This window comes from Myxine glutinosa, chromosome 8 (assembly GCF_964187855.1).
Source record: "Myxine glutinosa chromosome 8, kmMyxGlut1.1, whole genome shotgun sequence".
Classification (NCBI taxonomy): Eukaryota; Metazoa; Chordata; class Myxini; order Myxiniformes; family Myxinidae; genus Myxine; species Myxine glutinosa.
Genome location: NC_136268.1, coordinates 88,755,519 through 88,782,833, shown reverse-complemented (window position 1 = coordinate 88,782,833; position 27,315 = coordinate 88,755,519). Strand labels below are relative to the sequence as shown.

General features: G+C 44.6%; 1 protein-coding gene across 1 annotated transcript in view; it reads left to right on the top strand.

The window, feature by feature from the left end:
- LOC137432687 (SH2 domain-containing protein 4B) overlaps nucleotides 1–27,315 on the top strand; it is a 145,956-nt gene that overhangs the window by 82,912 nt on the left and 35,729 nt on the right. The window contains exon 5 of the mRNA XM_068124797.2: nucleotides 7,653–8,064. Within this exon, the coding sequence (XP_067980898.2) occupies nucleotides 7,653–8,064 (412 nt within the window). The remainder of the gene's footprint in view (nucleotides 1–7,652; nucleotides 8,065–27,315) is intronic.

Genomic DNA, 27,315 nt, shown 5'->3' with positions numbered 1-27,315 from the left:
AAATGCAGCGCTATACGACAGAGATACTGTACTTGCACGGCAAGATAACCACGTGACCAGAACCCACCTGGTGGCGTAAACTCAAAATAACCAACATGCGAAAACAAAAATGCAGCGCTATACGACAGAGATACTGTACTTGCACGGCAAGATAACCACGTGACCAGAACCCACCTGGTGGCGTAAACTCAAAATAACCAACATGCGAAAACAAAAATGCAGCGCTATACGACAGAGATACTGTACTTGCACGGCAAGATAACCACGTGACCGGGTGGCGAAAGCTCGTAACTCAGATCTTGGCTCGCATCTCAAAGCAATAAACCGCCCGAGCGACGGCTCGTATCTCGAAAAACTCGTAAGTTGGGGCACTCGTAAGTCAAGGTTCCACTGTATATATATATATATTTTAATATATGTGTATATATATGTGTATATATATGTGTGTGTATATATGTGTGTGTATATATATATGTGGAGGGGGGAGTGAAGGGGGAGGGGAGGGGGGAGTGAAGGGGGGAGGGGAGGGGGGAGTGAAGGGGGAGGGGAGGGGGGAGTGAAGGGGGAGGGGAGGGGGGAGTGGAGGGGGAGGGGGGAGTGGAGGGGGAGGGGAGGGGGAGGGGGGGAGGGGAGGGGGGGAGGAGAGGGAGAGCGGGGAGGGGAGGGGGGAAGGGGGGGCTTCGCCCGGGTTGAATAAGAATAATACAAATATATGATGAAAAGACCATGTATATTTTAGAGCAATATCACAGTACATTTCCTACATGACGTTTTGTCAATTTTCAATTTCTCAAAACCTCTTGGTATACAACATTTCTGGTTTTCTTACTTGGTGCCAAGACATAAAGATTGCTTGGTTTTCCAACCCTCGAGCAGCCCACGTACAGCCAGCTGGCCATGGGAAGTACCCGGCATTGCCGGGCGGGGGAAGGGAGGGGAGGAGGAAGGGGAGGGGAGGGGAACGGGGGGGGGGAGGAGATGGTGGGGAGGGGAGGAGAGGGAGGGGAGAAGAGGAGGGAGGGGGGGGGAGAAGAGGAGGGAGGGGGGGGAGAAGAGGGGCGGAGGGGAGGAGGGAGGGGGGGAGAAGAGGGGGGGAGGGGAGAAGAGGGAGGGGGAGGAGGAGAGGGGAGAAGAGGGGGGAGGAGGAGAGGGGAGAAGAGGGGGGAGGAGGAGAGGGGAGGGGAGGGGGGAGGAACGGATAGCTTGGCAAGCGATAGCAGGATTTTTACTTTAATTTTTACCTCAATGAGGGCTATATATATAGTCCGTGCTTGGAGCCTTCAAGTTCAACATAAAGTTTTTTTAATGAAAAATAATGCAGATGTATAACAATCCACCAATTAAAGTTCAGAAATGAATGCAGATCCTTTACTTTGCGTTACAAACGCAATTCCCGCCATTTCCACTCACGATCAAGGCCTCCACAGTCCACAGTGACCGCGCCTCTTCTTCCTCCTACACTTCGTCTCACTTCTTTCACTCAAAATGCACGAAATTCTGCCGCATGAAATTATGTAGAGGCCTCGTCGGGGGGATATAAGGTAGATAAGGAAGGCGTTGTAACAGAAGAATCAAAATAAAAGTGGAAGAACATAAGGAAATGGGAGCTATTCTGGACCCACAGCCAAACCCGACAAACCATTGCAATACACCCCGAACGTCTAGCGCCGCCACAAACTACACCATGGAATTGCAGCTGGCGCGGTTTTTTTAAACCATTGATATTAAAATAAAACGTAGCCTAAAACCACCGGGATTTTATGCTGATTCCGAATCTGTGTCTAAAACTTTTCTCCGATGTGTAGTTATTGAGTTATAAGCGGACATCCAGACAGACAGACACACACACACACACACACACACACACACACACACACACACACACACACACACACAGACACTCCTCCTTTATATATAGAGATATATATATATATATATATTGTTACGGTACGCGGTTAAGGATGTTGTTTGCCGAGCGAAGGCTCCGCGACCGAACAGTTGTTCCCCGACTAAACCCGATTCACCCAAACGTTGGCCGTATCGCGCCACAGATATTCAATGGGGAAAAGACTAAGACGACGAATGCAAAGAGGAAGAAGAAGACGAGAAAAGGGTTGAAAATACTACTAAATTTATTTACTATTTACAGGCTCAAAATAACCAAGGAGAAGGAAAGATAAGAAAATAATATACAGAAGCTTTTAGAGACACAGGGAAAATACTAGCTTATACAGACTTAATTACCTATCCAGGACAGAACAAACAAAGACGACTCACACGGGGAATGATGATAGGAATTGGCTGGAAGGAGAGGAAAGTCCAATTTGTTCGGCAGCACGAATCGGCGCGTTCGGCAGCCGCCGTCCCTTCGCGGCCCTGCTCCAAACTGCCGTCCAGGCCCCAAACGGCTGTCGAGTCTTGTTGCTGCTGTAGACGCTGCTGCTGGCGAGCAAGGTGACGAATAGCAGGCTTTGTGCTTCCCTGGATGATCTGCTTTTGGACCTCACGACTCAGCCCTGCTCTGACGACCCAGCTCTTTCCTGTCCACCTCACCACGCAGCTCAGCTCAGCCTTTTCAGCTCATCTCTTGGACTCATCTGCTTGTCTGCATGGGGAGCGTCCCGCGGCGGGTTATATAGGCCCCGCCCTTCACCCTTTGCGAACCTCCCCCAAGCATTCTCTCTCCGCCCTCTCAAGCCAAACCCCTCGTTCTGGGTTGGATGAGCGGGGCCGACTTACTCCTCCCCTCTATGACGAGGTGGAGACCCGCCTTTCTTCCCCAACCCTGCCTCGTGGTCAATGGCGGCTTTGGAGGGGATGTAATTGCCAAATAGAGGCTTGGCCATTACGAAAGGGGAAATGGAGGTTTTTGGGAATGGGAATGAAGGGAATCTATCTCTTTTACTCGGTGCAATGGAGTGTCATGTTAATGGACGACAAGACCTTACCCTAAAACACATAATAAGGATATAAACTGCTGAACAAGGGTTTTATCGGGTCCTGCAATGTGGTGTTTCATGGAATAACTACCGGGACGCCCTTTTTACTTTTACACAACACTGGAGGCAGGAGGCGCAGAATAAACAATAATAATAATAAAGCACACAATAAAAAAATACAGTCCTCATATCCGCAACAATATATATATATAATATATATATATAATTTTCTCGTGCCATCCCTACATAGAGTACTAGCGTACTATGTTTGTAGGGGGTAGACAATGATTACCTTGTATAGATTGTTGTGCTCCGACTGTCGTGAGGAAGAAGAAGCCTCGATGTATCATAAGTAGGAAATTTTTGTAGATTGGATGTCGTGGAAGAGGTTGCACCTTCGTCCCCATGTGAGGGGTGGGGTTTGTTAATTAGCAAGGGTTTATGGGTAAATTAATCCCCTGTATGTAATTGCCTCTGTAAACTTTTCCTGTGTTCCTTATGACCGCACTACAGACACCTCGTAAGAAATCGGCCATTAACTACACTAATTAAAAACCAACTGGAAACCAGGCATCAATCACTATTGCTGATAACACCGACTTGGTGAGCACACAAGCACAGGCAGGTTCATGAGACCATGCCTCGACGAGCAGTGATTGGTCCGGGATTTCATTGACACAAGGACTGGTAAGATGGGACTCGCTGATAGGAGCGGAGACTGAGACATCGTGGGATGACGTCAGAGCCTCAAGTACAAAATGGTTGGAACGGTGGGCATTTTCTCTCTTGGGTCCGGACTTTGTTGGTGAACGGTCGCCGAAAAGCTCTCTCTCTCTCAGCATCGACATTTTATCTCTCAGCATCGACGTCCTTTTGGTTCTTCTCGTTTTGGGATCTGGTGGTGAACAGTCGCTATTGCTCTTGCGCAAGGAAGCTTCATCGCGAACGGTCGTGTTCTGAAATCTTGCTAGTGGTCGTGAGGAGGCGGAACTGTGGACGGAGAGCTGCGGTTTCCATGTAGAGATCGTGAGGGCAATCACGGCTGGAGTAGTGAGCTGCACGCCAAGGCCGTTTGCTTCGTGCATGGAGCGTGGTGTGAGCGGACCCGCCAAGGCCTCAGACGATCTTTGACGATTCCTGACGAGATACACCAGACGATTTGAGCTAAGTGCCACAAATAACACATTCATTTTCAGTTATTTTATCCCTTGTCTGTATTCAGGTCTGTCAGTTGAATTAATTATTGCAGGTTTGAGGACTGCTGGTGGGATCTGTGAAGGTAAGCGCTTACGGCTTTTCCCCCACTTGCCTCCTCCCCACCCCCCCCCCCCCGCCCCACCCCCCACGCGTATATTTTTGACTGAACGCCTCGGAGTTAAAGCTCTTTCGGCAATCTGTTTCCTTGGAGGATTTTAATTGCTGGGACCGCGACAAGGAACGCGACAGGGAAAACGAATAGAAAAATACGTAAAATGTCATAGCCCCTACTGTGGTTTTAGTAATTTTGCTGTGCGGAGTTTCAGGCTGTGAGTCGGCCATCTTTGGTTGGATGACAAAACAAAATCTGCATATGTATACTCATTACTCATATATTGTCTTTCTGTCAAGTTTTTAACAAAATCGGTACATACATCTCCGAGAAATGGTTGCAGACGCACAGCTGTACAAGGTCAAATATACAAGACCCCGTTTCGGACTAAGTCCAATGGGGGCTAATGATGTAATTAGTGCCTTGAGAACCACGTAGCATACAATAACAATGCACATAAAGAATAGCTATAGCGTTACCTGTGTTCGTACTCTTTATTTCATAATTGTTGCAATTTAAAGTCAAACCTCATTTTACCTGGACGAAATTGCTTTGCTCCTTTGCCGAGTGACTGGAAGAGCAGTTTGCAAAGCGATTGATACGGAACGTCTGGCTTGGCAAGCGATAGCAAGCTTCTTGCTAATGGAACACACCAATCAAGCTGCTTCCTAACAGAACACACCACTTGTGAAGAAAGTCATATTTGACTAGCTTCATTCTTAATGCATTAAAAATTTCGCCTTTGATGATGAAGTTTGCGGGCTGACAGGATGGCCTAGAGCTATGCACACTCACCTCTAAGCTGTCTAGCCTGGGTTTGAATCCTGCTCCAGCTATAAACTGTCAGTTTGGTGTTTCACAGGCAGGGTGATTCATCAATGTGTGTGCCATCCTTCGGATGGATGTTAAACTGTGGGTCCCGTCTGCCAGCATGGTTAGGTGGATGTTAAAGATCCCATAGTGTCCTTTGCAAAGAGTAGGTGAGTATGGTGGCACCATGGCTAGGCGAACTAACTCGGCGAATGTCAGGCCTGGCCAGCCAGTTCGTGAATGACTTGGGCCATGCTTCCCCTGTCCGACCCCACAAGGTGGGATAAAAGTGGCTGTTAAAAAGCAACAACTTTGATGTTGAACTTCGCGAATAATTAATGCCAAGCAATCCCATGGTGTGCCAAAAATGTAATAAATAAATGAAACACACATCACCATGTTTCCCACTCAGTTCGGTCCAATGAGAACGGTGAAAGGAGAGAAGAACGAGATTACCTGCTTATCCTTGTCCTTGGTGCCCAAACTCCACACAACAAGTACGCTTACATTCTCGATCTGTAACAAGATGTCACCTTTAGTGCTCAACTTTGTGCACAGACGAAGCAAACTCAAACGGATGGGCGATTTCGACACCGACAGCGCTTTCAGCGCATTCATTAATTGGTCGTTTGTTTTAATGTTTATTGTTTAATGATATACCATTTAAATTACATCTTAGAGGATGTACAGTTCATATTGTATCATCTGCTTTTTTATATAGGTGAATTTAATACAGGTGTATTTTTTTGATAGAAAGTAAACACACTAACTGCTCAAAGCAGTCAATACGCCGTCAATATCCGGGTTCCAGGTGCGTTCTACGGACTGCGCATGCGCAGCACCTATCGTGATAATGAACTTGCATTATCGTCATTGTGATAGTAAATCTAAAGCACGATTATTGCCCAATCGTGATTATCGCCAGCACTAATATATATATTTTGCACACCCGTCTATAGATCAGGCTTATTCGTCGAGGTGCACGGTATTACCGGTATGCTGGTTCACTGGGATTAGCATTTTCAATTACATGTATTGCAATAACTTTTTCACATGCCAGTATATTGTGTTCTTTCAATGTATGAATGTTTTGGTTACAAATTGGCACTTGGAAACTACCACGTGTTTAAAAATAACAAAAACATTTTTACTTTCACCACCAAAGGTGGATGGAGGTTATGTTTTTTTACCCTTGGTTGTTTTTTTGTTTGTTTGTAAACAGGATATCTCAAAAAGTTGTGGACGGATTCTGACGAAATTTGGTGGAAAGTTTGGATGTGTGACACGGACGAGATGATTAGATTTTGGTGAAGATCCGGTTCCGGATCTGAGAATTTAAAAAAGTGATTCTTCACCATTGAGTGATATGGCTAAAAACGGTATATATCATATTTCAAAAAGTTATGGATGACTTGTGACAAGTCTTGTTGGATGAGTTGGGTCGGTGACGAGAAGTAACTGATTAGCTTTTGGTTCAGGTCCGAATCCAGATCCGACCTATCGGTGGGATATAAAACGTAAACTGTTCAGCCTGGCAGAGGTATGCTCTCAACTGAGTTCCGTTCGAGTAGAACTGTGTTGGCCATGCTTGAATGTGTTGCTCAAAGGTGATATGCTTATTTTGAATACAGTAGGATATTTACTGTTCACATCCAAATGTAGATGGATCCATTCCACACCTGTGAAATGAGCAATTGATGAAGATTTGCCCACTTGACCACTGAGCTACTCCAGCATTGCCCAGACACTTGACTAAAATTAGCATCTGTGTTTCCCTAGTTTTGAACTTTTAGCATCTCAATTGAAAGTTTATTCTCAAATCTACTTGTGACTGACCGCGTGTGCTCACTCTTCTTTGAATGCTTCCACAAGTAGCAAAAATCCCACCTCCCTCACAACGCCCTACCACATTCCCTTCCTTCACCCAATCAACATCATGGCAGTAATGGTGCTCTTTACATCTGTTGCGCAAAATGAAAAGGATGTTTGATGACAAATTGCACTTTATTAGCAGTGATGAAGAATGTGTATAAAACACTTGCTTTGATATTGTAATACTTTACTGTTTTGACAATTTGAGATTTTTTACACTTGTGTAATTTTTGACAACCTCAAATTAAAGTACAAGTTTGTACAAGTGAATTGCTCTGCTGATGTCATGACGTAAGGTATTAAAATTGGGCTTTAATGGAATGAAATTGATCGAAATATGAATTGCAAGGTTGGCTCGCTACATATTGGTGTCAAGTTGTATTTTGAAGCATTAATGCTTTTTGTGTTTGAGTTTTTGTCTCGTTTATCTATATTGCCTCTACCATGTAGTCTGGTTTGGACTTATTGTATGTTAAGGGTGTTTTATTGAGTTGACCAACGCAGCTTTTTGCAATTCATTCAAATAACGAGTGTTTGGCGACGGCCCACTAACACCTTACATTGCTTTCCCACATCTCTAAATGGGATTTTAATAGCTGCTCATTTGAATTGCCTTATTTCCCCCCACAAGCGTTGGTACTCCCATAAACCTTGTTGGTTTTATGCCGTGAATGTCAAATCATACCGCAAACATCTATATTGAGATGTATTCTTTTCCACAGGTGCCCAAGCCTGTAGAAGATGAAAAGAAGACACTGAAGCCAGCTGAGGAGCGAATTGGAATGCTGCAGAGGGGAGATCGACTTTCACCTTCAGCAAAACAATCTTGGGATCTACGCTGTGGGAAGAATGGGCATCACACAAAAGAAACTGGCAACAAGGTGGAGGAGGCATTGAGGAAGCAAGACAATGAAAGCGAGGTTCTGCACACAGCAGTACAGGGGGTTGAGGAAGTGCAAAAACTGGAGACTGTTGTGGCGAAACCAAAGGATGCAAAAGAAGACAGGACGAAGGAAACCACGGGCTTGGAGGACAGCAAACTGGAGAAAGAGTGTGAAGCGGAAAGTGAAGCGATATACGTGAACCTCAAGCAGCTTGACTTGGATGTTGAAGACAAAGTGTGGCAGGAAAGTTGTGAGTACTACACAAGTTATTCTTTGCCTTTGTGTCACACACCATTCTTGACTCACATTTGATGCTCATTTCAATCCCCTCCCCCCCCCCACCCCCCCCCCCCACCCTTCCTCACTTCCCCAACACACATTGCTTTCGCACATTGCTTGTGTCCTCCAGCTTAACAACATTTTGATAGACGGTGCAGACGTTGATACATAGTCACGTGAAAAAGTAAATACATCGCATGTAAAGTTTTGACTTTTTCAACATATTTCAACATACAGCTATTTGATCTTCATTTCAACAATATTGATAGATAAAGGTGATATAATATAACAAATATCATGAAACATTTACATTTTGTAGTCCGTGATGCGCGATGTAGGTGCGCGATGTAGGTGAAAGCGCGATGACGTCACCACGTCACGCGGCACGAATGCGCGCCTGTGTCGTTGGAGGTATTGACTTCTATAGGGTTGGTTTTCTAAGGCTTATATCAAAATATTAACTTATATCAAATAAGCCTTTTAAGGTGAAAGCGCGATGACGTCACCACGTCACGCGGCACGAATGCGCGCCTGTGTCGTTGGAGGTATTGACTTCTATAGGGTTGGTTTTCTAAGGCTGTAGGCCGCACCTCATTTTGTCGAATAAAGTGGTATTCGGGTGGTTCCGGTATTTGGGACCGCAGGGACGGAAAGTGCAGGTACGGGGTGCCAGTCACTCCCCAGCCGGCCCGCTCTGAAGGTTCGGATCGGGACACCGGGATTCATTCCGGTCGCCCGGTCGGCCCGGAGGTGGGGGTGCGGGGCCTGTCACGGAACGTCAAAACAAACGGCCTGCCGGGGCCGCCCAAAAGTCGGGCGTGAGGGGCGCGTCCACTAATGGAACGCCTCTCGCTTCCCAGATCGAGGGCCACGTGGTCAGGAGAACCTCGTCCCTTCCGGTTGCCTTGCCGTCCCACCGTGAGCGCCGGTCAGGGTGTACTTCAAACTAAGCTTAAGTGTCAAGTGTTAAGTTCCTCCTTGCCCTCGCAAGGGAAAGGCTAGGGTCAAGCTCTTCCAAATTTCCAAACACTAGAAATCGGACGTGTCAAATTAATTAATTAGTTTGTTAATACATCTCAGTCGCCCGCGACCTCTCCAGCGCGGGCGTCGAACCAGTTCATTTCCGGTGCGACCGGGCCGAGTATCGGCCTGGCCGTGGCCGGAGCCGTTGATTCCGCCGTAGCACGCTAACGCGTAGGCTCGCGCGTCCCTGGTCCGCCGGGGCTCCGCGGGTGTCCTACCGTGCCTGGCGCCGCTATTCTCTCAACTTCCGGGAGTAGGTGTCGGTGCCGGTGCCCGGGGACGGATCTCGCTGTCTAAACATGGTAGCGCTAGGCCAGTGGGACCGCCGGGACCCACGTGCACTCACAAGTTGTTCTGCGCATGGGCGGCAGTATCAGACCGGGGCGCCCAAACGCTCCCCGGCTAAAGTTCATCCTGATGCGCCCACATTGTGCGGACAAACCCCACCAAGTCGAGGGCCACGTGGTCAGGAGAACCTCGTCCCTTCTGGTCACACTGTGCCTATCGGCCGGCCTCGAAGACCGAAATTGTGTCGGTTACCGATCCTTCGGGTTCGGAACTATGTCACCCTACCACCTATGTCACCCACCCAGGAACCCTGGTGTTGGGCTAGTGGCTAGGGTGCCGGCTTATGATCCTAGGATCCTGGGTTCGAATCCCGGTCGATCGCTGAATTAACGCCAGGGGGGTTGACTCAGCCTGTCATCCTTCCGAGGTCGGCTAATTGAGTACCAGTTCACTGGTAATTCCCTGTTTGTCGTTAAAGGCGGCGAAAAGGGTTGGCGTCAGGAAGGGCATCCGGCCGTAAAACATTGCTTCAAAAAGTGGACCAAAAAACAACAACAACCACGGTCCCCGAAAAAGGCCAACCCCCGCCTTGCAGGGAAAAATGGCCTCTAAAGGTGGTTATATATATATTATTTACATTTTGTAGTCCATTGTATAATTTAAATAAACATGAATGCAAATTTCGCATGTGGAAAAAGTAAGTACACCCCTACATTTATCACTACTTCAAATACCTAAAATTAGAATCAGGGGCACCAGCTCAGGTGCAAATGATTAGAACATCATTAGAGAGGCTCTTGGAGGAACCTGTCTTATTTAAACCGCAGACATTTAGTTTGGTTTGCTCTTTGTTGAAGTGCATCGTCCCCATGCCTAGATCAAAAGAGCTCTCTGAGGCCTTCAGAAAGAAGGTTATAGATGCCTACGAGTCTGGGAAGGGATTTAAAAAGATCTCCAAACAATTTGAAATCAATCATTCGACAGTCCAGAAGATCATCTACAAGTGGAGAAGATTCCAAACAACTGCCAACTTGTTCAGGCCAGGCCGCCCCAGCAAGTTCAGCCCGAGAGCAGACCCCAAGATGCTGAAAGAAGTCTCTAAGAACCCCCAGAATGTCATCACGGGACCGACAGGTAGCTCTTGCCACTGTTGATGTCAAAGTGCACGAGTCTACCATTAGAAAGAGGCTGCACAAATTTGATCTACATGGGAGGTGTGCCAGGAGGAAACCTTTGCTGTCCAGAAAGAACATCAGGGCAAGACAAGTTTGCCAATGAACACCGAGGCAAAGACCAGCACTTCTGGAACAATGTGCTCTGGACAGATGAGTCAAAGGTAGAGCTATTTGGCCACAGTACCAGAAGACATGTTTGGTGAAAACCAAAGACAGCATTTGACCACAAGAACCTGATACCAACTGTAAAGCATGGTGGTGGAAATATTATGGTTTGGGGCAGCTTTGCTGCATCAGGGCCTGGGCAGCTCACCATCATAGAATCTACTATGAATTCTTCATTGTACCAAAGGGAGCTTGAGGATAATGTGAGGCCATCTGTCGGAAAGTTAAAGCTCAACCGAAGGTGGACCTTGCAACATGACAATGACCCTGAACATACCAGTAAATCCACCAAGGAATGGTTGAAAAGAAAGAAATGGAGGGTTCTGGAATGGCCAAGTCAAAGCTCGGATCTAAATCCCATCGAGATGTTGTGGGGGGGGTTTGAAACGAGCTGTGCATGCAAGAAACCCCTCAAACATCGCACAGCTGAAAGAATTCTGCATGGAGGCGTGGGCAAAAATTTCTCCCAGTCGATGCCAGAGACTGGTAGACAGTTCTAAGAAATGCCTACTTGAGGTTGTTTCTGCCAAAGGGGGCAATACCACCTATTAGAGCCAAGGGTGTACTTACTTTTTCCACATGCGAAATTTGCATTTATGTTTATTTAAATTATACAATGGACTACAAAATGTAAATGTTTCATGATATTTGTTATATCATATCACCTTTATCTATCAATATTGTTGAAATGAAGATCAAATAGCTGTATGTTGAAATATGTTGAAAAAGTCAAAACTTTACATGGGGTGTACTTACTTTTTCATGTGACTGTAGGCCTCAGGCTTAATGTACAAACATCAGGGTGACCGTTTCGAGAGGTGGTCAATATTTTAACCCAGGTGAGACAGCTTGGAGGTGAGTCTGCATAACACCAAGCTATCCGCCATCCCTATTCGGACCTTTAGGGACGTGGAATCTGCTTTCCTCAGGTGGTGCAAATTCATACTTCCTGGTTGACTCAAATACCGTCAAAGCAATTTGGATTGGGTCCCAAATATATTGCCAATTAAATAACCTTGGTGTTTATTGGCCGATTATGAGTGCAGTATCGTGTTTGCAAAAACTTTTAAAATGCCCCGCATGGCATTCACTTGTAGACGTTTAAAGGATGTCATGGTGCCTTTTGAAAAGAGTAGGCCTTTGTGCCTTTACCTTTACCAAAAGTGTGCCTTTAGTGTGCCTTTACCAAAAGTGTGCCTTTACCATGGTTAAGGCCAAAGTTCTTCGCCAAATTAAGTTGCATCATGGACTAAATTCATAATCTATTCCCACTCAGATTTGGCTTCATGAGATGGCCAATCTGTCCTTATTGGTGCAGGTTAAAGAAGGAAAATATGCAGATGCGTATGGCAGGGTTTGTGAATAATTAGTCTGTAGGTGCTTCATTACCTGTTTTGTAGTTGTAAAGTTTAACTTAAAAATACAGTATATACATATTTTTTGGTTAATTTACATTACCATGTTGTGGTTTGTTGTGCTGTCATAGTTGCGTTGTATTGCCTGTCTCTAGCTCTTGCTCACTCATCACTAGGCCGGTGAAATGATCAATTACTGTCACTGTTTTATCTCCTGCTTTTTTTTACACCTGCCCAACGATGTGGACATTGTGACCTGTTGTATTTTGCACATTTTTATTGTACAGTTCAAAATAATGGAGCCAATTCTGAAAATCGCTGTGATTGAACTGTATTTTTTACACTTTGCTGTTGAATTCCTTTTGTCTTGTCTGGGGAAACAAAATATTCCATCAATAAGGTTTCCTGCTCTTTCCTAATGTTGGTGGTGGTGGTGTACATTTGCATTCATTGTTCATTTTGGAAACTATCGTGTCCATCATTTTTATTTCTTCTCGATGAAAGATATTCTCAACAGTTTTGGGAAAAACGTTGCGTTGGTGCCGGCTATGCACGAGTGCCGACTGGCATCAAACGACGTTCCTATTTCCTTGTTTGCATGGTGAATATTAGACGTTGCATTGTTTTTATGTCTGACATTGATAATGATATAAGAAGCAAAACTGATCACAATTTGATAAAAAACAAGCTTGGCAGCATGCAGCAACTGGCTACTTCCGTGTCCACATCACACGTGACGTCATCAAGCTCACGTGCACCGTTACTTTGCAGGACTCGTGTTTATTATGCTGCAGTGAACTCGGACTCTGATAATCTTTCATCTCAAACCCCCGTGATTGTGTGAATTTGCTTATCTCATCTGCCCTCTAACGAGATGTCCAATGCAACCTACAGGGTGTTCCAAAATGACCCGGACAACTTTGGTTGTTAATATATTTGGAACCACAAATGATACAACGATACGCTTTGGTTTAAATGATACAGAAACTCAGAAAAGTACAATTTTCTGCACACCATCAATACACTTCAATGTGAGGTCCGTTGGTCATTCGTAGAACATCAAGGCGGTACACAACCTTTTCCCATATTCGGATCAACATGTTTGCGTCCACAAGTGTGCATACAGCTGTGATCCGAGAACGAAGATCCTGCAGGTTTACCACCTTGGTCTTGTAGACAACATATTTGACAAACCCCCACAGAAAAACATCAAGGGGGTTTATGTCTGCTGATCGTGGGGCCAGGCGGTTGGTCCGTCTCAGCCAATCCAGCGACCTGGAAATTTTTCATTCAGGACGCCTCAAACAACTAAGGCCCAATGAGGGGGTCGCCGTCCTGTTGAAAAATGATATCGGGTTGCAGGTCTTAAATCTTTGGGAAGGCGAATCCTTCCAACATGTTCATGTAAAGTGTTGAGGCCACTGTATCCTCTGCAAATAAAAATGGACCCACCAAGCAGTCATGAAGGCCACACCACACATTGACCTTTGGACTGTCGCATATATGTTCAATGACCATGTGGGGGTTTTCAGAGCCCCAGATCCTCACATTGTACTGGTTGACCTTCCCTGATACATGAACCTGACCTTTTGTCTGTGAACATGACCTTTTTCAGGTAATCTTCGTCATCCTCTATGCAACTGAACATTTCGAAGGCAAACGCCTTGCGTTTAGGTCCATCATTTGGTTTGAGTTCCTGCAGAATCTGCATCTTATAGGTATAAAGCTTCAGTCGTTTATGCAAAATCCTGTATACAGTGGTGCTTGGTAGTCCCTGTTCTCTGGATGCGATTTGGATCGATTTTCTGGGACTTTATTGAAATGATTCACGCACTTGTTCAACATCTGCTGCACCTGTGCTTGGTCGACCGGTACTTTTCTGTTTCTGACAACTTCCAGTCTCCTTAAACATCTTGTACCACTGATCCTTGTCAGCGATGGCAGATTCCTTCCATACATTGTACGGAAATTACACTGAACTTGTGTCGGATCTCATCTCGATGAATCATTCGACGCACTGAGCTTTCTCCTGTGGAGTCGCCATTTTCTTTTGCATTAAACCACCAGGCCTGAAAATAAAGAAAACTTTGAGTTTCTGTATTGCAAAAAACAAAGGTTATCATTGAATCATTTGTGGTCCCAAATATATTAATAACCAAATTTCTCCAGGTCTTTTTGGAACACCCTGTATATCAAGGGAGACATTTTCAACATATCCAATCTTGTGAACGAGCAGAGCATAGAGGGAAATGTACTTATCATTGGGCAATATAAAACATGGTCTGCAAAAGACACTCATTTGTTCTTCTCTTTTCTTTTTTTCCTTCTTTCCCTCCCTCTTCCCCTCCCTCCTTATCCCCTCCGCCCCCCCCCCCCCACCCCTTCCATACCTGTCTATGGAATAAACTTCCTCCATCTGTTCAATCTCATTCCTCCCTGCAGGCTTTCAAGACACATGTTCATCACCATCTCAGGTCATCTCCCATTCATACCCATGATCTCTTCGACCCTCATTAACCCTCCCCAAGCCCACCACTTTCCGTGTTTCCCCTGGCCGCTCACCCTCCATTGTTTTTGTGTTTTACTTTTGTTCTTCTTCTTCAGTTTTTCCTTCCGCTTCTTTGAGAGTTTGTGGCTGTATCCATCTTGTTCACCCTGTGTCTTCCCCTTGCTCTCATTCTTCCCATTGTCCTTTATTCCTCCAAATCTAGCTCGATTTTGTCCCTCTACCCAGCACGTTGTGAGTTCTTCCCCACCCCCCTTTCTCCTATTATTTTTGTTCTGTTGCATACTGGTTCCTTTTTGTGTTCTAGCTATTCCAGGAGCCTCGACACTCTAATGCAATCCCACCTCCTTCCCTCCCCCAAAATGTGGAAAATCCATGTTTTAATGCCCATCCAATTAGTTTAGCTTGTGGCAGCCCCTACTTAATAGCCAAGCTCAGGTAAATCACGTTTTCATGGTTAATACCTGTCTACCTCCTGTAGTAATTCATTTTGTGCAAAGGATACTCAAATCATGGGGCACAAAGATTGTGTGGATCTTGAAATGGGAATTTTTTTTTTTTTTTAACTAACAACTATTTTGACTGCCACTACCTCCATGATGTGTAATTGATCTTTGTATTTTCTTTTTATATTTATATTGACACATGGGTCCATGTTTTGCAACATGAACAAAAATTGTATCACTGCTGTAGAACTGCAGTTAAAACTGGTGGTGGTGATGAGTAGAAGGTGGAAGTGGAATACCTGTGTTCTCTTCACGTTTCCCCCTCCGTCCTGCTTTGATAAAGACCAAAGAATCATTTTTGCCACATAGCGGCATACAACTACATCACAAAGGTTTTTCAGGTCTGACTGCTATTACTTCACCAATTGTGTATCATATGTTTAAAGGACATCTGCAAAATTAGGTTGCAGGAGTTAAACGTTATTAAAAACTTTTAACCACTTTTGCACATATGTAGATGATCCTTTTAGATTTATTTATTTCTGCTCTTCTAATGGCTCACCTGCTTGTTGATCCTGTTACTTGCTCAAGTGTTGTCTTGGCACATTCTCTGTTTGAACAATGTTGCATGTACATTGAGATGTTTGATAAAATACTGCCCAGTTGTCATTGTGTAGCGATGGGAAATATTTGCGGTTAGCTGATGGAACAAGTCCTCACTTGCCTTATTATACAGTGCCTTTAAGAAGTATTCACACCCCTTGACTTTTTCACATTTTGTTGTTTCAGCCTGAATTTAAAATGGATTACAGTGAGATTTTTTGTCACTGATCTACACCATAATATCCCATAATGTCAAAGTGGAATATATATTTTAGAACTTTTACTTACATATTAATTAAAAATGAAAAGCTGAAATTTCTTGAGTCAATAACATTTCAACCCCTTATTTAACTCAGGTGCATCCAATTTCCTTTGATCATCCTTGAGGTCTCTACAACTTGATTGGAGTCCACCTGTGGCCAATTCGATTAATTGAACATGCTTTGGAAAGAAACACACCTTTCTATATAAGATGCCACAGTTGATAGTACATGTCAAAGCAGAAAGTCTTCCATGAAGAAACTACATTGTCCGTAGAACTCCGCCACTCCTGAGAAAAAGGCACATGACAGCATGCCTGGAGTTTGCAAAAAGGCACGTGAAAGACTGAGAGCATGATGCAAAATATATTGTGGTCTGACGAGACGAAAATGGAACTCTTTGGCCTGAATGCAAAGCGCTACATCTGGTGGAAACCGAGCACAGCTTATCACCCATCTAACTCAATCCCTGCAGTGAAGCATGGTAGTTGCAGCATCATGCTATGGGGATGCTTTTCAGTGGCAGGGATTGCGAGACTTGAAGAATAGAGTCAAATACAGGCCAATGAATGGAGCCAAATACAGGCACAACCTTGAGGAGAACTTGCTTCAGAGTGTAAACGACTTTGGACTGTGGCAAAGATTTATGTTCCAACAAGGCAATGACGCCCAAGCATACAACCAAAGCAGCACTGGAATGGCTTCAGAACAAGAACGTGAAAGTCCTTGAGTGGCCCAGCCAAAGCCCTGATTTGAATCCCATTGAGAATCTGTGGAAAAACTTGAAGATTGCTGTTCACTGATGCTCCCCATACAACATTGACAGAACTTGAGCAAATCTGCAAGGAAGAGTGGGAGAAGCTGCCCAAATCCAGATGTGCAAAGCTGATACAGACATACCCAAGAAGACTTGAAGCTGTAATTAATGCCAAAGGCACTTCTACAAAGTATTGATTCATGGGGTTGAATACTTATGTCATTTAGCTATTTCTGTATTTAATTTTGATTGATTTGTAAATATTTCTAATGAAAGAATCCACTTTGTCATTATGGGGTAATATGTGTAGAGCAGTGACAAAAAAATGTCAATTCAATCCATTTTAAATTCAGGCTTCAACACAACAAAATGTGAAAAACGTCAAGGGTGTGAATACTTTCTGAAGGCACTGTATATATGCTGCCATGTGCTGATCTAAATTTAGATTTTGTGCATCAGAACGTGAGTTCTAAGTGTTGTACACGTTATTGTGCCGGCTTCCTGTTTCTAGCACGTAGCTCTCTGTACGATCCCTAGTCCATTCCATTATTTGTTCCAAAGGAGAATTATTTTTCCGGCACGTCCAGCTTGCTCCAAATTGCACGAATATATTGCTGTCAAACTAGCCATGATGGAGCAAACACATCTCGCTGATAAACTGTGGTGTATTTTTGCAAATGTCTGACTATGACGTAAAGATGATCAGTCTCTTTATTTTTTTTTATTTTTTTTATTTTTTTGTTACTTTTGGCCCTATCTATATTCATTCCCAAATCAGATGTTAATTTGTCTGTCTTATCATAATATTTGCAACATCATGTTATGTATGTTGTCATAAAATATGTTATGTATGTCAAAGTATGTATGTTATGCATACTTTCATGTTAGTATGTCCATTTTTCATCATGTTATGTACAGATTGCAACGTCAGACTAACTTTTAATAAGATCAGTTTAACATTTTGAAGGATTGTTTCTAAGTTTTATTTTCTTGATAGTACTAACCATTTGTCTTTCTCTGTTTACTTAATAGTCAGGCAGGTACAACAACCTAGTGTAACGGCAAGGAATGTGCGGGGTGCTCAAATGTTCTCAGAGCAAGATGGTCACAGTCGACAGCAAGATAGTCCGAGATACGCCATTACTTTTATACTTCGATATACAATTGTATATAAATAGCAATAAAAATATTTTCTTCCAAAGATGCGCTTGCATAAAGTTGTTGTTTTTTTTTTTGTTTTTTTTTTTTAACCACAGCAATAAACTGAGGCGCAAACTGTTGAAATCGTTGAAAATTGTTGACATTGCAAACTCTTGTACAGTGCATCTCATTTTTGAGCACACATTATTGTACATTGAGATAAATCTTTGGACACTTTTTCAGTTGTTCCAAACAAAACCAATTTGTATCACTACAGTGAATTCCTGGAATTCCAAAATTAATATACAGTATTTTTGAAAATCTTTCCCCCCCCTGCCCCCAAGCTTGAACTTGTTTATGCAAAACCTGATTTGCTAAAGATTCCGCGCATATTTCTTGGATTCTGTATTTGTTTTGCAAGTACAGCGGCATATTATGGGGCATTTGAGGTTTTGTCTGAACGAGATACTCACACCAGTCCAAAACACCAAGGTTTTCATTTTTTAAAATTGTACAACGTTATACCATTAGTAATGAAAGATGTAAATGTATTTTTTGTTCGCTCAGTGTGTTGTGCATCTTGGAGTGGTATGAGTATCTTGTTTGTCAAACTTTTTGAACACCCCTTGTATATTGTTGATTTGAATTTTTTCTTCTTCTGAAACTCAGACAAAAAAAAAAACAAACACACACAAAAAAAAACACCTTTAGAGGCCATTTTTCCCCGCTAAGCGGGGGTTGGCCTTTTTCGGGCACCGTGGTTGTTGTTGTTTTTGTTGGTTCCCTTTTTGAAGCAATGTTTTACGGCCGGATGCCCTTCCTGCCGCCAACCCTGTTCGTCGCCTTTTTACGACAAACAGGGAATTACCAGTGAACTGGTACTCAAATTAGCCGACCTCGGAAGGATGACAGGCTGAGTCAACCCCCCTGGCGTTAATTCAGCGATCGACCAGGATTCGAACCCAGGATCCTAGGATCCTAAGCTGGCACCCTAGCAGCTAAGCCAACACCAGGTAAAATTACCTGGAAGAATTTAAGCTCCACCACATTTCCTCCATACTTTTGGTAGGAAGGACAGTCAAACTTAGTCCCTCATTACGGTTTAGTTAGTTGGGAATAGACTTGACTATCAGATGGGACTTCTGTATCTGTGATAAATACCTTAACCTGGCCATGTTTTTTCCGTTTTTTCCTTATCCTTCATCTTTATCTTTTTTCCTTATCATATCCTGTGCCAACAGCAGTGTAGAAGGGCAAAATAGACTAAATACAGACCTGTAGGAAGAAAGGACATGTGGGAAAATGAGATTAAGGAGAGGTGAGGGAGAGCGTGGAGAGAACACGGGTAGTGAAAAACCTGGATACAGTTGCACACTATCAATTGCAGAAATAGAAGTGAAAATTGGAGAAGAAACAGAAATGGAACAACAATATGAAGTGTGAAGGGAGCAGGAGAAACCTGATCACCTGGACACTCGGAGGTGGCCTATGGGAGGGATGGAAAAGATCATGGGTATGGATTGAGTTCACCACCATAACCTGAAATGGTGGTGAACTGTCTTTAAGCTCCAGCAGGAAGAATTCGTTTGAAAAAAATGTGGAAATGAGTTTCAGCGGTGAGGAAAAAGAGGAATGAATGGGTGGAGGTGAGCAGCAAGTTGGGATTTTGGGCGTTTCACCAGAGATTGGGTCGGAGGGGGGTAGCATGGAAAGGGCAGAGGGTGCAAGACCAGAAAGGAGTCTATAGAAGACAGAGACGACTGACCTGTCTGCGATGTGAAAGTTATATGCCCAGAGACTCGACTTCATCGTGCAAGATCCAAATGATTTTGAAGGTGTTCGTTTTGTGGACGTCAAGCTGAGCAAGGCATGAGGCAGAAGCACCAGCCAAAAGAGGACAGCATTACTCCAACCCTCTGTGGATAAAGGCCTTCTAAGGAGATACGAGTTTAATTGTGCCAAGGATGGGCTTTGCACAGCAGATGATGCCCATTCAGAGACTACCTCTGTTTTGCCCAAGAAAGATCATGGCTGAGAGCGAGGCCCCAAAGTTTGCCCAACTGAACTTCTTCGACAGGATTGTTAAGGAATTAGATTGGATGGTTTGCCAGATGGTCTTCTTGGAGAGAATGGAATGGAATAGAATATACTTTATTGCTGTATGCATGATAACATACAATATAATTTGTCATGGTATGTGCTTGTTAAGAATACATCACAATAGTTTATATTTAATTAATGAAATGAACAGGAGTGGGATAAAATTACCCTTGTGAACGCTCTGACTTCATCTTTATAGCTCTGTATCTTTTCCTGATGGCTAAAGGTGGTATATAGTTGATGAAAAAGATTATGCGAGGGATGGAACACATTGTGAACAATTGTCCTGGCTCTTTCAACATACCGGTATTCCTCGACTAGGTATTCATAGACTATCTATCGAAGGCAGGTCCACTCCAATAATTACTGATGCTGTTCTAACAACATGGTGCAATTTTTTTTCCCTTTGCAGCTTCTGTGCTGCTGCCAAACCAGACAGTGATGGAGAGTGTCGATACACTCTCGATCACGACCCGATAAAATTTCACAACAACGGTAGTGCTGACATGGAAACTTTGAAGTTGCCTTGGGAAGTACAACCACTGCTGGGCCTTCACACAATGATCAATATTCACCTCCCAGCTTAGATCATCAGAAAGTAGATACCGAGGAATTCAAAGAAATCTCCAATTTCAACCCCAGCACCGTCAATAAAAAGGGGATTCATTTCTGACTTTTTCTTCAAAAATGAACAATAATTTATTTAGTTTTGTTGATATGAGCTGTAGGTTGTTGTCTGAGCACCAACGAACTAGAATATCAATCTGCTGACTATAATTACCTTCCTCACCATTGTAAATGAGTCCCACAACTGATATTTTCTGGTTTGCTTTCCACAATTCTTTTGAATCACTGGTCAATAAATCATCATCCAACTTCTGCCTGTTGTCCCGTTTGGCTGCTGGAACAGCTTTGCGGAAGTCATACGTGGCTTTCTTGAAAGCCCTTGCATTGTTGCTCCTGAATGCCTCATTCCTTGCTCCAAGTTTATTCCTCAGGTGACTGCCAAATCATGGCTTTTCGTTTGCCTATGTAATCACTTCCTTACTCGTAATGCATAGATCCTTGCATAATTTTAAATAATCGAGGATAACCTCCAAGCACATATCAATGTTAATGTCCTCATCTTCCTGGAATACATTCCAATATGTACAGGAAAAACATCCACGTAATCATTCAATGATCAACAATGACCACTGAGGGACCGACCTATGAATTGGCTTTTGGCGTCTCAGTTGTTGCTTGTACGAAGGAAGCAAATGGACCATATTGTGATTGGAATGACCAAGGGGAGCACGTTTCAGTACGGTTCTTTAAAGGTCGTGTCACAGTGGTCCAGTGTTCTTTTTTTTGTGTGTGGGGCATGTCACCTGCTGGTAAAACTTAGGAAGGACTTTCTTCAAATTTGATTGAAATCACCGGCCATGATTAGAGTGGTGCCAGGAATCGTGTTCTCGTTCTTTATGATGTCGCTGTAAACTGGTGGATGGCAGATGGAGGGTTGGCCCCAGAGCGGATGTAAACGACTGTTAAAATCAATGACTGGATTTTGTGTGGAAGATAAAAAGTTCGACATTGGATTGTCATAGTCTTAATATCTGTGCATCCTTGTTCATTTATCAGAAAACACAGACCCCCACCTCTTTCCTTCTCAATGTCGTCGCATGAGAGCATGAGATTTGTCAGGATCGAATTTCGTATTCCAAGTGTGGGACCAGCTTGTAATTTTATCATGGTCTACAGATAGGGAAGAGGCTGCCCCCTGCCTATCTGAAGGATTAGGAATGCTACAGCAGATGGTGGAGTCATCTGCAAAGAGATAAAGAGGATTTTCCAGAGAGTCTGAAAGAAGATTATAATCTTCAATAATTATTGAAGAATAGGAATCGGACTGGGCCCCAGACACTGCCTTGGGGCATTCCAGCCTTGACAGAGGAGAGGAGATGAGAGGATCACGTTGAGTACCACATGTTGGCTACTCGAGTGGAGGAGATCTGAAGCCACATGAGGAGGTGGGAGGTGGCCTTGGATGCCCCTACGAGATATGTCAAGTTATGTACCTGATCTCGTGCTTGAGATTGAGGGCGTCCATATATTGCTGGGTGAGCGGGAGCAGTCTGTCCTGGGTATAATGGCCTGGTCTGAATCTGAACTGATTCTCTCGATCAGGGTCTTGGAGGAAAGGAAGGTTTTGTATCAACTGTGTCCATCTTTTTTGGCCTTGTCCTGTTTGTCCTTGTCCTGTTTGTCCTTGTCCTGTTTGTCCTTGTCCTGTTTGTCCTCGTCTTTTTTATCCTCGTCCTTTTTATCCTCGTCCTTTTTATCCTCGTCCTTTTTATCCTCGTCCTTTTTATCCTCGTCCTTTTTATCCTCGTCCTTTTTATCCTCGTCCTTTTTATCCTCGTCCTTTTTATCCTCGTCCTTTTTATCCTCGTCCTTTTTATCCTCGTCCTTTTTATCCTCGTCCTTTTTATCCTCGTCCTTTTTATCCTCGTCCTTGTCCTTTTTCTATTTTTCCTTTTCCTTGTCCTAACTAAGAGTTCTGGTAAAATTACCATAATGCCAGACAATTTTTCTTTTCAATTCAACAGACACCGACTTGTAAGAAAAGCAATCTGCAGGGCAATCTGTGGCAAACACCTCATGTTTCTACTTTATTCAAATTATTGTGCAATTTGCCAACACATATTTGTTGAAATGTGTTTCCTGCTTTAGTTATGTGCACTTAGCATGCACTTGGAGCAACAAAAAAGCAAATTGATGACCAATTATGAGTGGAACCTTTAACTTTCCTCATGGGCAACTTCTAGGCCTTAACTTGATTTTCTTTTCCTTTTTCTTTTTACATTCATTTTGATGAAAACTGTCGATTTGATCAACCAATTAAGCTGACTATTAATACATTTGCTGATATAAAAGACTGTTGTCTTGTTAGAGAGCATTGGTTCCTGACCGATTGGATTTGATAATTTTGACATTCATTCCATACCGGTCCTTTCGCTACACCCGAGTATTTACCCTCGTTCACGTGTGACCTTCAAATGTTTTGAAACCAAAGCAAAACAAAATTCCTTTTCTTAGACCTTAATGTATGTTTGGTATGCAAACAGGTATGGTATTTTCGGATATATGAAAATTTCACATGATCGTCCGCGAGTCTTACCAAACGGTCACAAAGGCTCAGAGTGGGATTGAAGCTTTTGACTTTGATTGTATTGTAATACCAATGCCAATGTTATTTTCACACCTCCTCTGCAAATCTTGGAAGCCATCTCCACTTTTTGTGCAAAGATTGCACAACTCGCTGTCTCAAAACGCTTTTGAATCCCCACTTTTTTCCCCCCCATTGGTTCGCTCAGTACATTTTTCATCAATCTCCACTTTTTCTTTTTCTTTTTTCATAGGTTACGTTTTTGTATCAAGAATATGAATATGAATGATCGTTTTAAGGCCATTTTCCCCGCTAGAGCGGGGGTTAGCCTTGCAGGCCCCATGACAATCATGGTTCCCTGTTTGAGGCAATGTATTTATGGCCGGATGCCCTTCCTGACGCCAACCCTTAGTCGCCTCTTACGATGCGCAGGGATACGGTGTACCTATTCTAAATCGGGATACACACCGGGATCATTCATCCCAGCAAGCTGGTACTCAATTTGCCGACCTCGGAAGGATGACAGGCTGAGTCAACCCCCTGGCGTTAATTCAGTGATCGACCGGGATTCGAACCCAGGATCCTAGGATCCCAAGCCGACACCCTAACCGCTAAGCCAACACCAGGCTTTTTGTATCGAGAGCAAAGAGGACGTTTATTTTTAGTTATATAAGATTACATGTGGGTCAAATAAATTAAGCAGATGTCAATTCACTTCAAAATTGGTTGGATCAATAGTAGGCATTATTAAAAAAACATGGAATATGGGATTTGAACTTGTGTGTTTGCTACATCATGAAATGGCGGTTCAGATGGGAATACAAACGGACCAATGAAATGGCAACCATTGTGCTCGCTGCCTAATTTTCCACTATTTTGTCCTTCAATTCATTTTTCTTATAACCCATCTGCCGTTATGTAACTCTAACCCTGGTGTTGGCTTATCCATTAACATGGCTGGCTTAAGATGTTAGGGCCCTTAGGTCAAGCCCCTGTTGTGCCATTTAAATAACACAGGTGCGTTGACACAGCCTGTCATCCTTTCGAGGTCAGCAAAATTGGTACCAGATATTGGGAACGGGGGGCACTATCACCGGCGCAATCACACTTCCAGAAAATGATGCACTCAGCAGCCCCAGGCTGCATACAAAACGACAACTATATAACCTCTTCCAATGTAAATCTCCAAATGCCATTCCATTTTCATCCCCTCTTCCTTTGCTTTCCTTTCCTCTCCCATTCCTCCTCCTTTTCAGCAACTTTAATGTATCTTTACTTGAAGGAGCTTTGATACAGGAGGGGGCGATTAGGCTCATCAAGCCTGTGGAAAGGTTGCCAACCGATAGTTGTTTGTCCGTGCTCTATCGTCTATAAATGTTGAGCATCAAGCAAGGAAGCAGCATTTACCATTTTTAACGTCTCTGGTATGACCCTGCCGGGGTTTGACCACTGACCTCCCAGACTTTGAGGGGATACTCTTGCCATTATGCTACCGAGTTCAACTACTCTGCTACCCTTTATTCCACCCAGGGCTGGTCTTAGTGATTCTGGGGCCCTGGGCAAAAGTCAAGGTTGCCCCCCTTCCCCACCCCCCCCAACACCCCACTTATTCCCACCCAACCTACTCTGAACAATAATAAAGTGCCCAATTTTCACAAATAGTGGGCCCATTGGTCAATTGGACCAAATTTTCATTTGTCTTCATGGCCTTGCAGAATACCTTCCTGCTGTAATGCTTGAGCACAAGCTTGTCTTTCACCAAGGCCAGATGTGCTAGGGCCAGAGTGGAGCGGAGTGTTGTTATACTGTTACGGATCTCAACGTCGCCCTTTCCCCTTACCAAGGGGGGATTAGTCCCCTTGTCTTTTTGATAGCCGACACGATCTGGGGCTATGACGTTCCTTCCGGTCAGCGTTGAATAGGGTGGTAGGCCGAATTATTCCTATTACCTAATTACCAACGCCTCCCAGGAAGCAAGGAAATAACCCCGCCCGAACCACGGTTTTAGTGGAAACGCTGAGCGATAGCGAGCCGTGATCCGAGCCGTTAACAAGAATTAACCCGATTTGAGTGGTTCCGAATCGTGCCATGCTTACCCAACGGAGGAAAAGACTGATACGGTCGAATTAGGAAGAAACAGGAAGAACAGATTGGTTTATTACAATTTGTACAGGAAGGAGGAGAAGTACACAGTGAAGCTTATACAGTCTTAACTTATCCCTGGACAAACAGGCCCGTCACACACAGACTGAACTTTTGGTTCACACAGGGATGTAGGTGGTCGGGTTGATGGTCCCGGGATGATGGCGTCCAGGCAGCTCACTCCGGTCCCCGACTCGTACCGCGAAGCAGATGGTCAGGCGGCAGCGGCCAGGAACTCTTCCTCGTGTCGTTTACGCGGAGCGGACAATTACAGGGCGGAATGCGGCCGAAAGGTAGGCTGTCTTGGCGGTTACACTCGCGGCTCAACCGCGTACGTAATAATCGGCAGCTCGAACGCGCTTCTTAATGCGTTTCCCCCACGAGACCTCTTTGCACAATCCAGTCCTCTTTACCAAGCGCGATTCCTTCAGTCCTCTTCACAATGCGCCAGCCCAAACATGCGAGTCCTCTCCGCACAGTCCTCAATAATCCAACCTTCCAACGAGTCCTGTATAATCCAACCTTCCAACGAGTCCTCTCCAAGGGCTTTGTGTGCGCGTTTATATAGCGCCGCCCAGCGAACAATCTGGAATTTGCCAGCCGCGCTCTACCACGCCTCTCACGCCATTCCACCCGAGCCCTGGTTGGTTGTTGGCTCTTACCGGCTCCGCCTTTGACGTGCTGCTTGACGTGGCCACACCTCTTCCTCGCACTCCTCCCCCTTTCCAGGCCTACCTCGTGGCCACTCGACTAGTTTGAGCGAGCAGCTGGGAGCTAACGCTGCCTGCCCAACGCGTAACAAACGAGGTGGATTAGCCGAATCAGGGCACGGGATGGATGCTGTCCAACGAGGTCGATTTGGAGGGTGGGCCGCAAAATGAACGGGGCCTACTCTTATTTATTTTACACAACGCAGGTATCACTATTGGAAATGACCTTATCCTACACACATACTATGACATAACTAATGTTCTAAGGTGGCCTACGTGTTGCATATGGACTAACTGTGGGGGCAAACCTTTAACCTTTATTAATCAACTAGCAGAAGTACCTGGCATTGTGGGGAGGGGGAAGGGGAGGGGAGGAGAGGGGGGGGAAGGGGAGAAGAGGGAGAGGGGGGGAGGGGAGGGGAACGGGGGGGAGGGGAGGAGAGGGGGGGAAGGGGAGAAGAGGGGGGGAAGGGGAGAAGAGGGAGAGGGGGGGAGGGGCAGGGGGAGGGAGGAGGGGAGTGGAGGGAGGGGGAGAGGGTATGGTGGAGGGGGAGTGGTGAGGGGAGAGGATAGGATAGGGGGGAAGGGGAGAGGGTAGGGTGGATGGGGAAGGGAGGGGGGAGGGTGGGGGAAGGGGAGAGGGTAGGGTGGAGGAGGAAGGGAGGGGGAGGGGGGAGGGGGAAGAGGTAGGGGGGAAAGGGGTAGGGGGGAAAGGGAGGGGTATGGGGGAAAGGGAGGGGAGGGGGAAAGGGGAGAGGATAGGGGGAGGGGGAGGAGGGGAGGGGAGGGATATAGATGGTTACTGGCAATTGATCACATCCACAAATGATGTAATCCACACAATTTATGTACTTTACATAACGTTAATAGGAATACTTGGCCGTGTAGATGGGAAATAGTTTGTTTGAAATAAATCACAAATATCAGATGAAAGTTTATAAAATTTAGAACTATTCTCACTCAGAGTTAAACATCACCGCAATATTACGCGGTTGCTTCAACGTTTTCTGTGAATTATATGTCATCATTGTGAGATTTTGGGGGATTTTTTTTTTTCCTGGTGTTTCTCCCTTCCATTTCAAGGTATGGCAAAACTGACAGGTGAACGACATGGAGCCAATATCAACGTTTTCTTCTGTCTCTCGCTGTCTGGCCCTCGCCAGACGTTGTTGATTGGCGTTTAGACGTGCCTCTGTCTCATCTTCTGTCTCTCGCTGTCTGGCCCTCGCCAGACGTTGTTGATTGGCGTTTAGACGTGCCTCTGTCTCATCTTCTGTCTCTCGCTGTCTGTCCCTCGCCAGACGTTGTTGATTGGCGTTTAGACGTGCCTCTGTCTCATCTTCTGTCTCTCGCTGTCTGAATCTAGAGACACGTTCTTGATTGGCTTGTCGATGGTGAAAA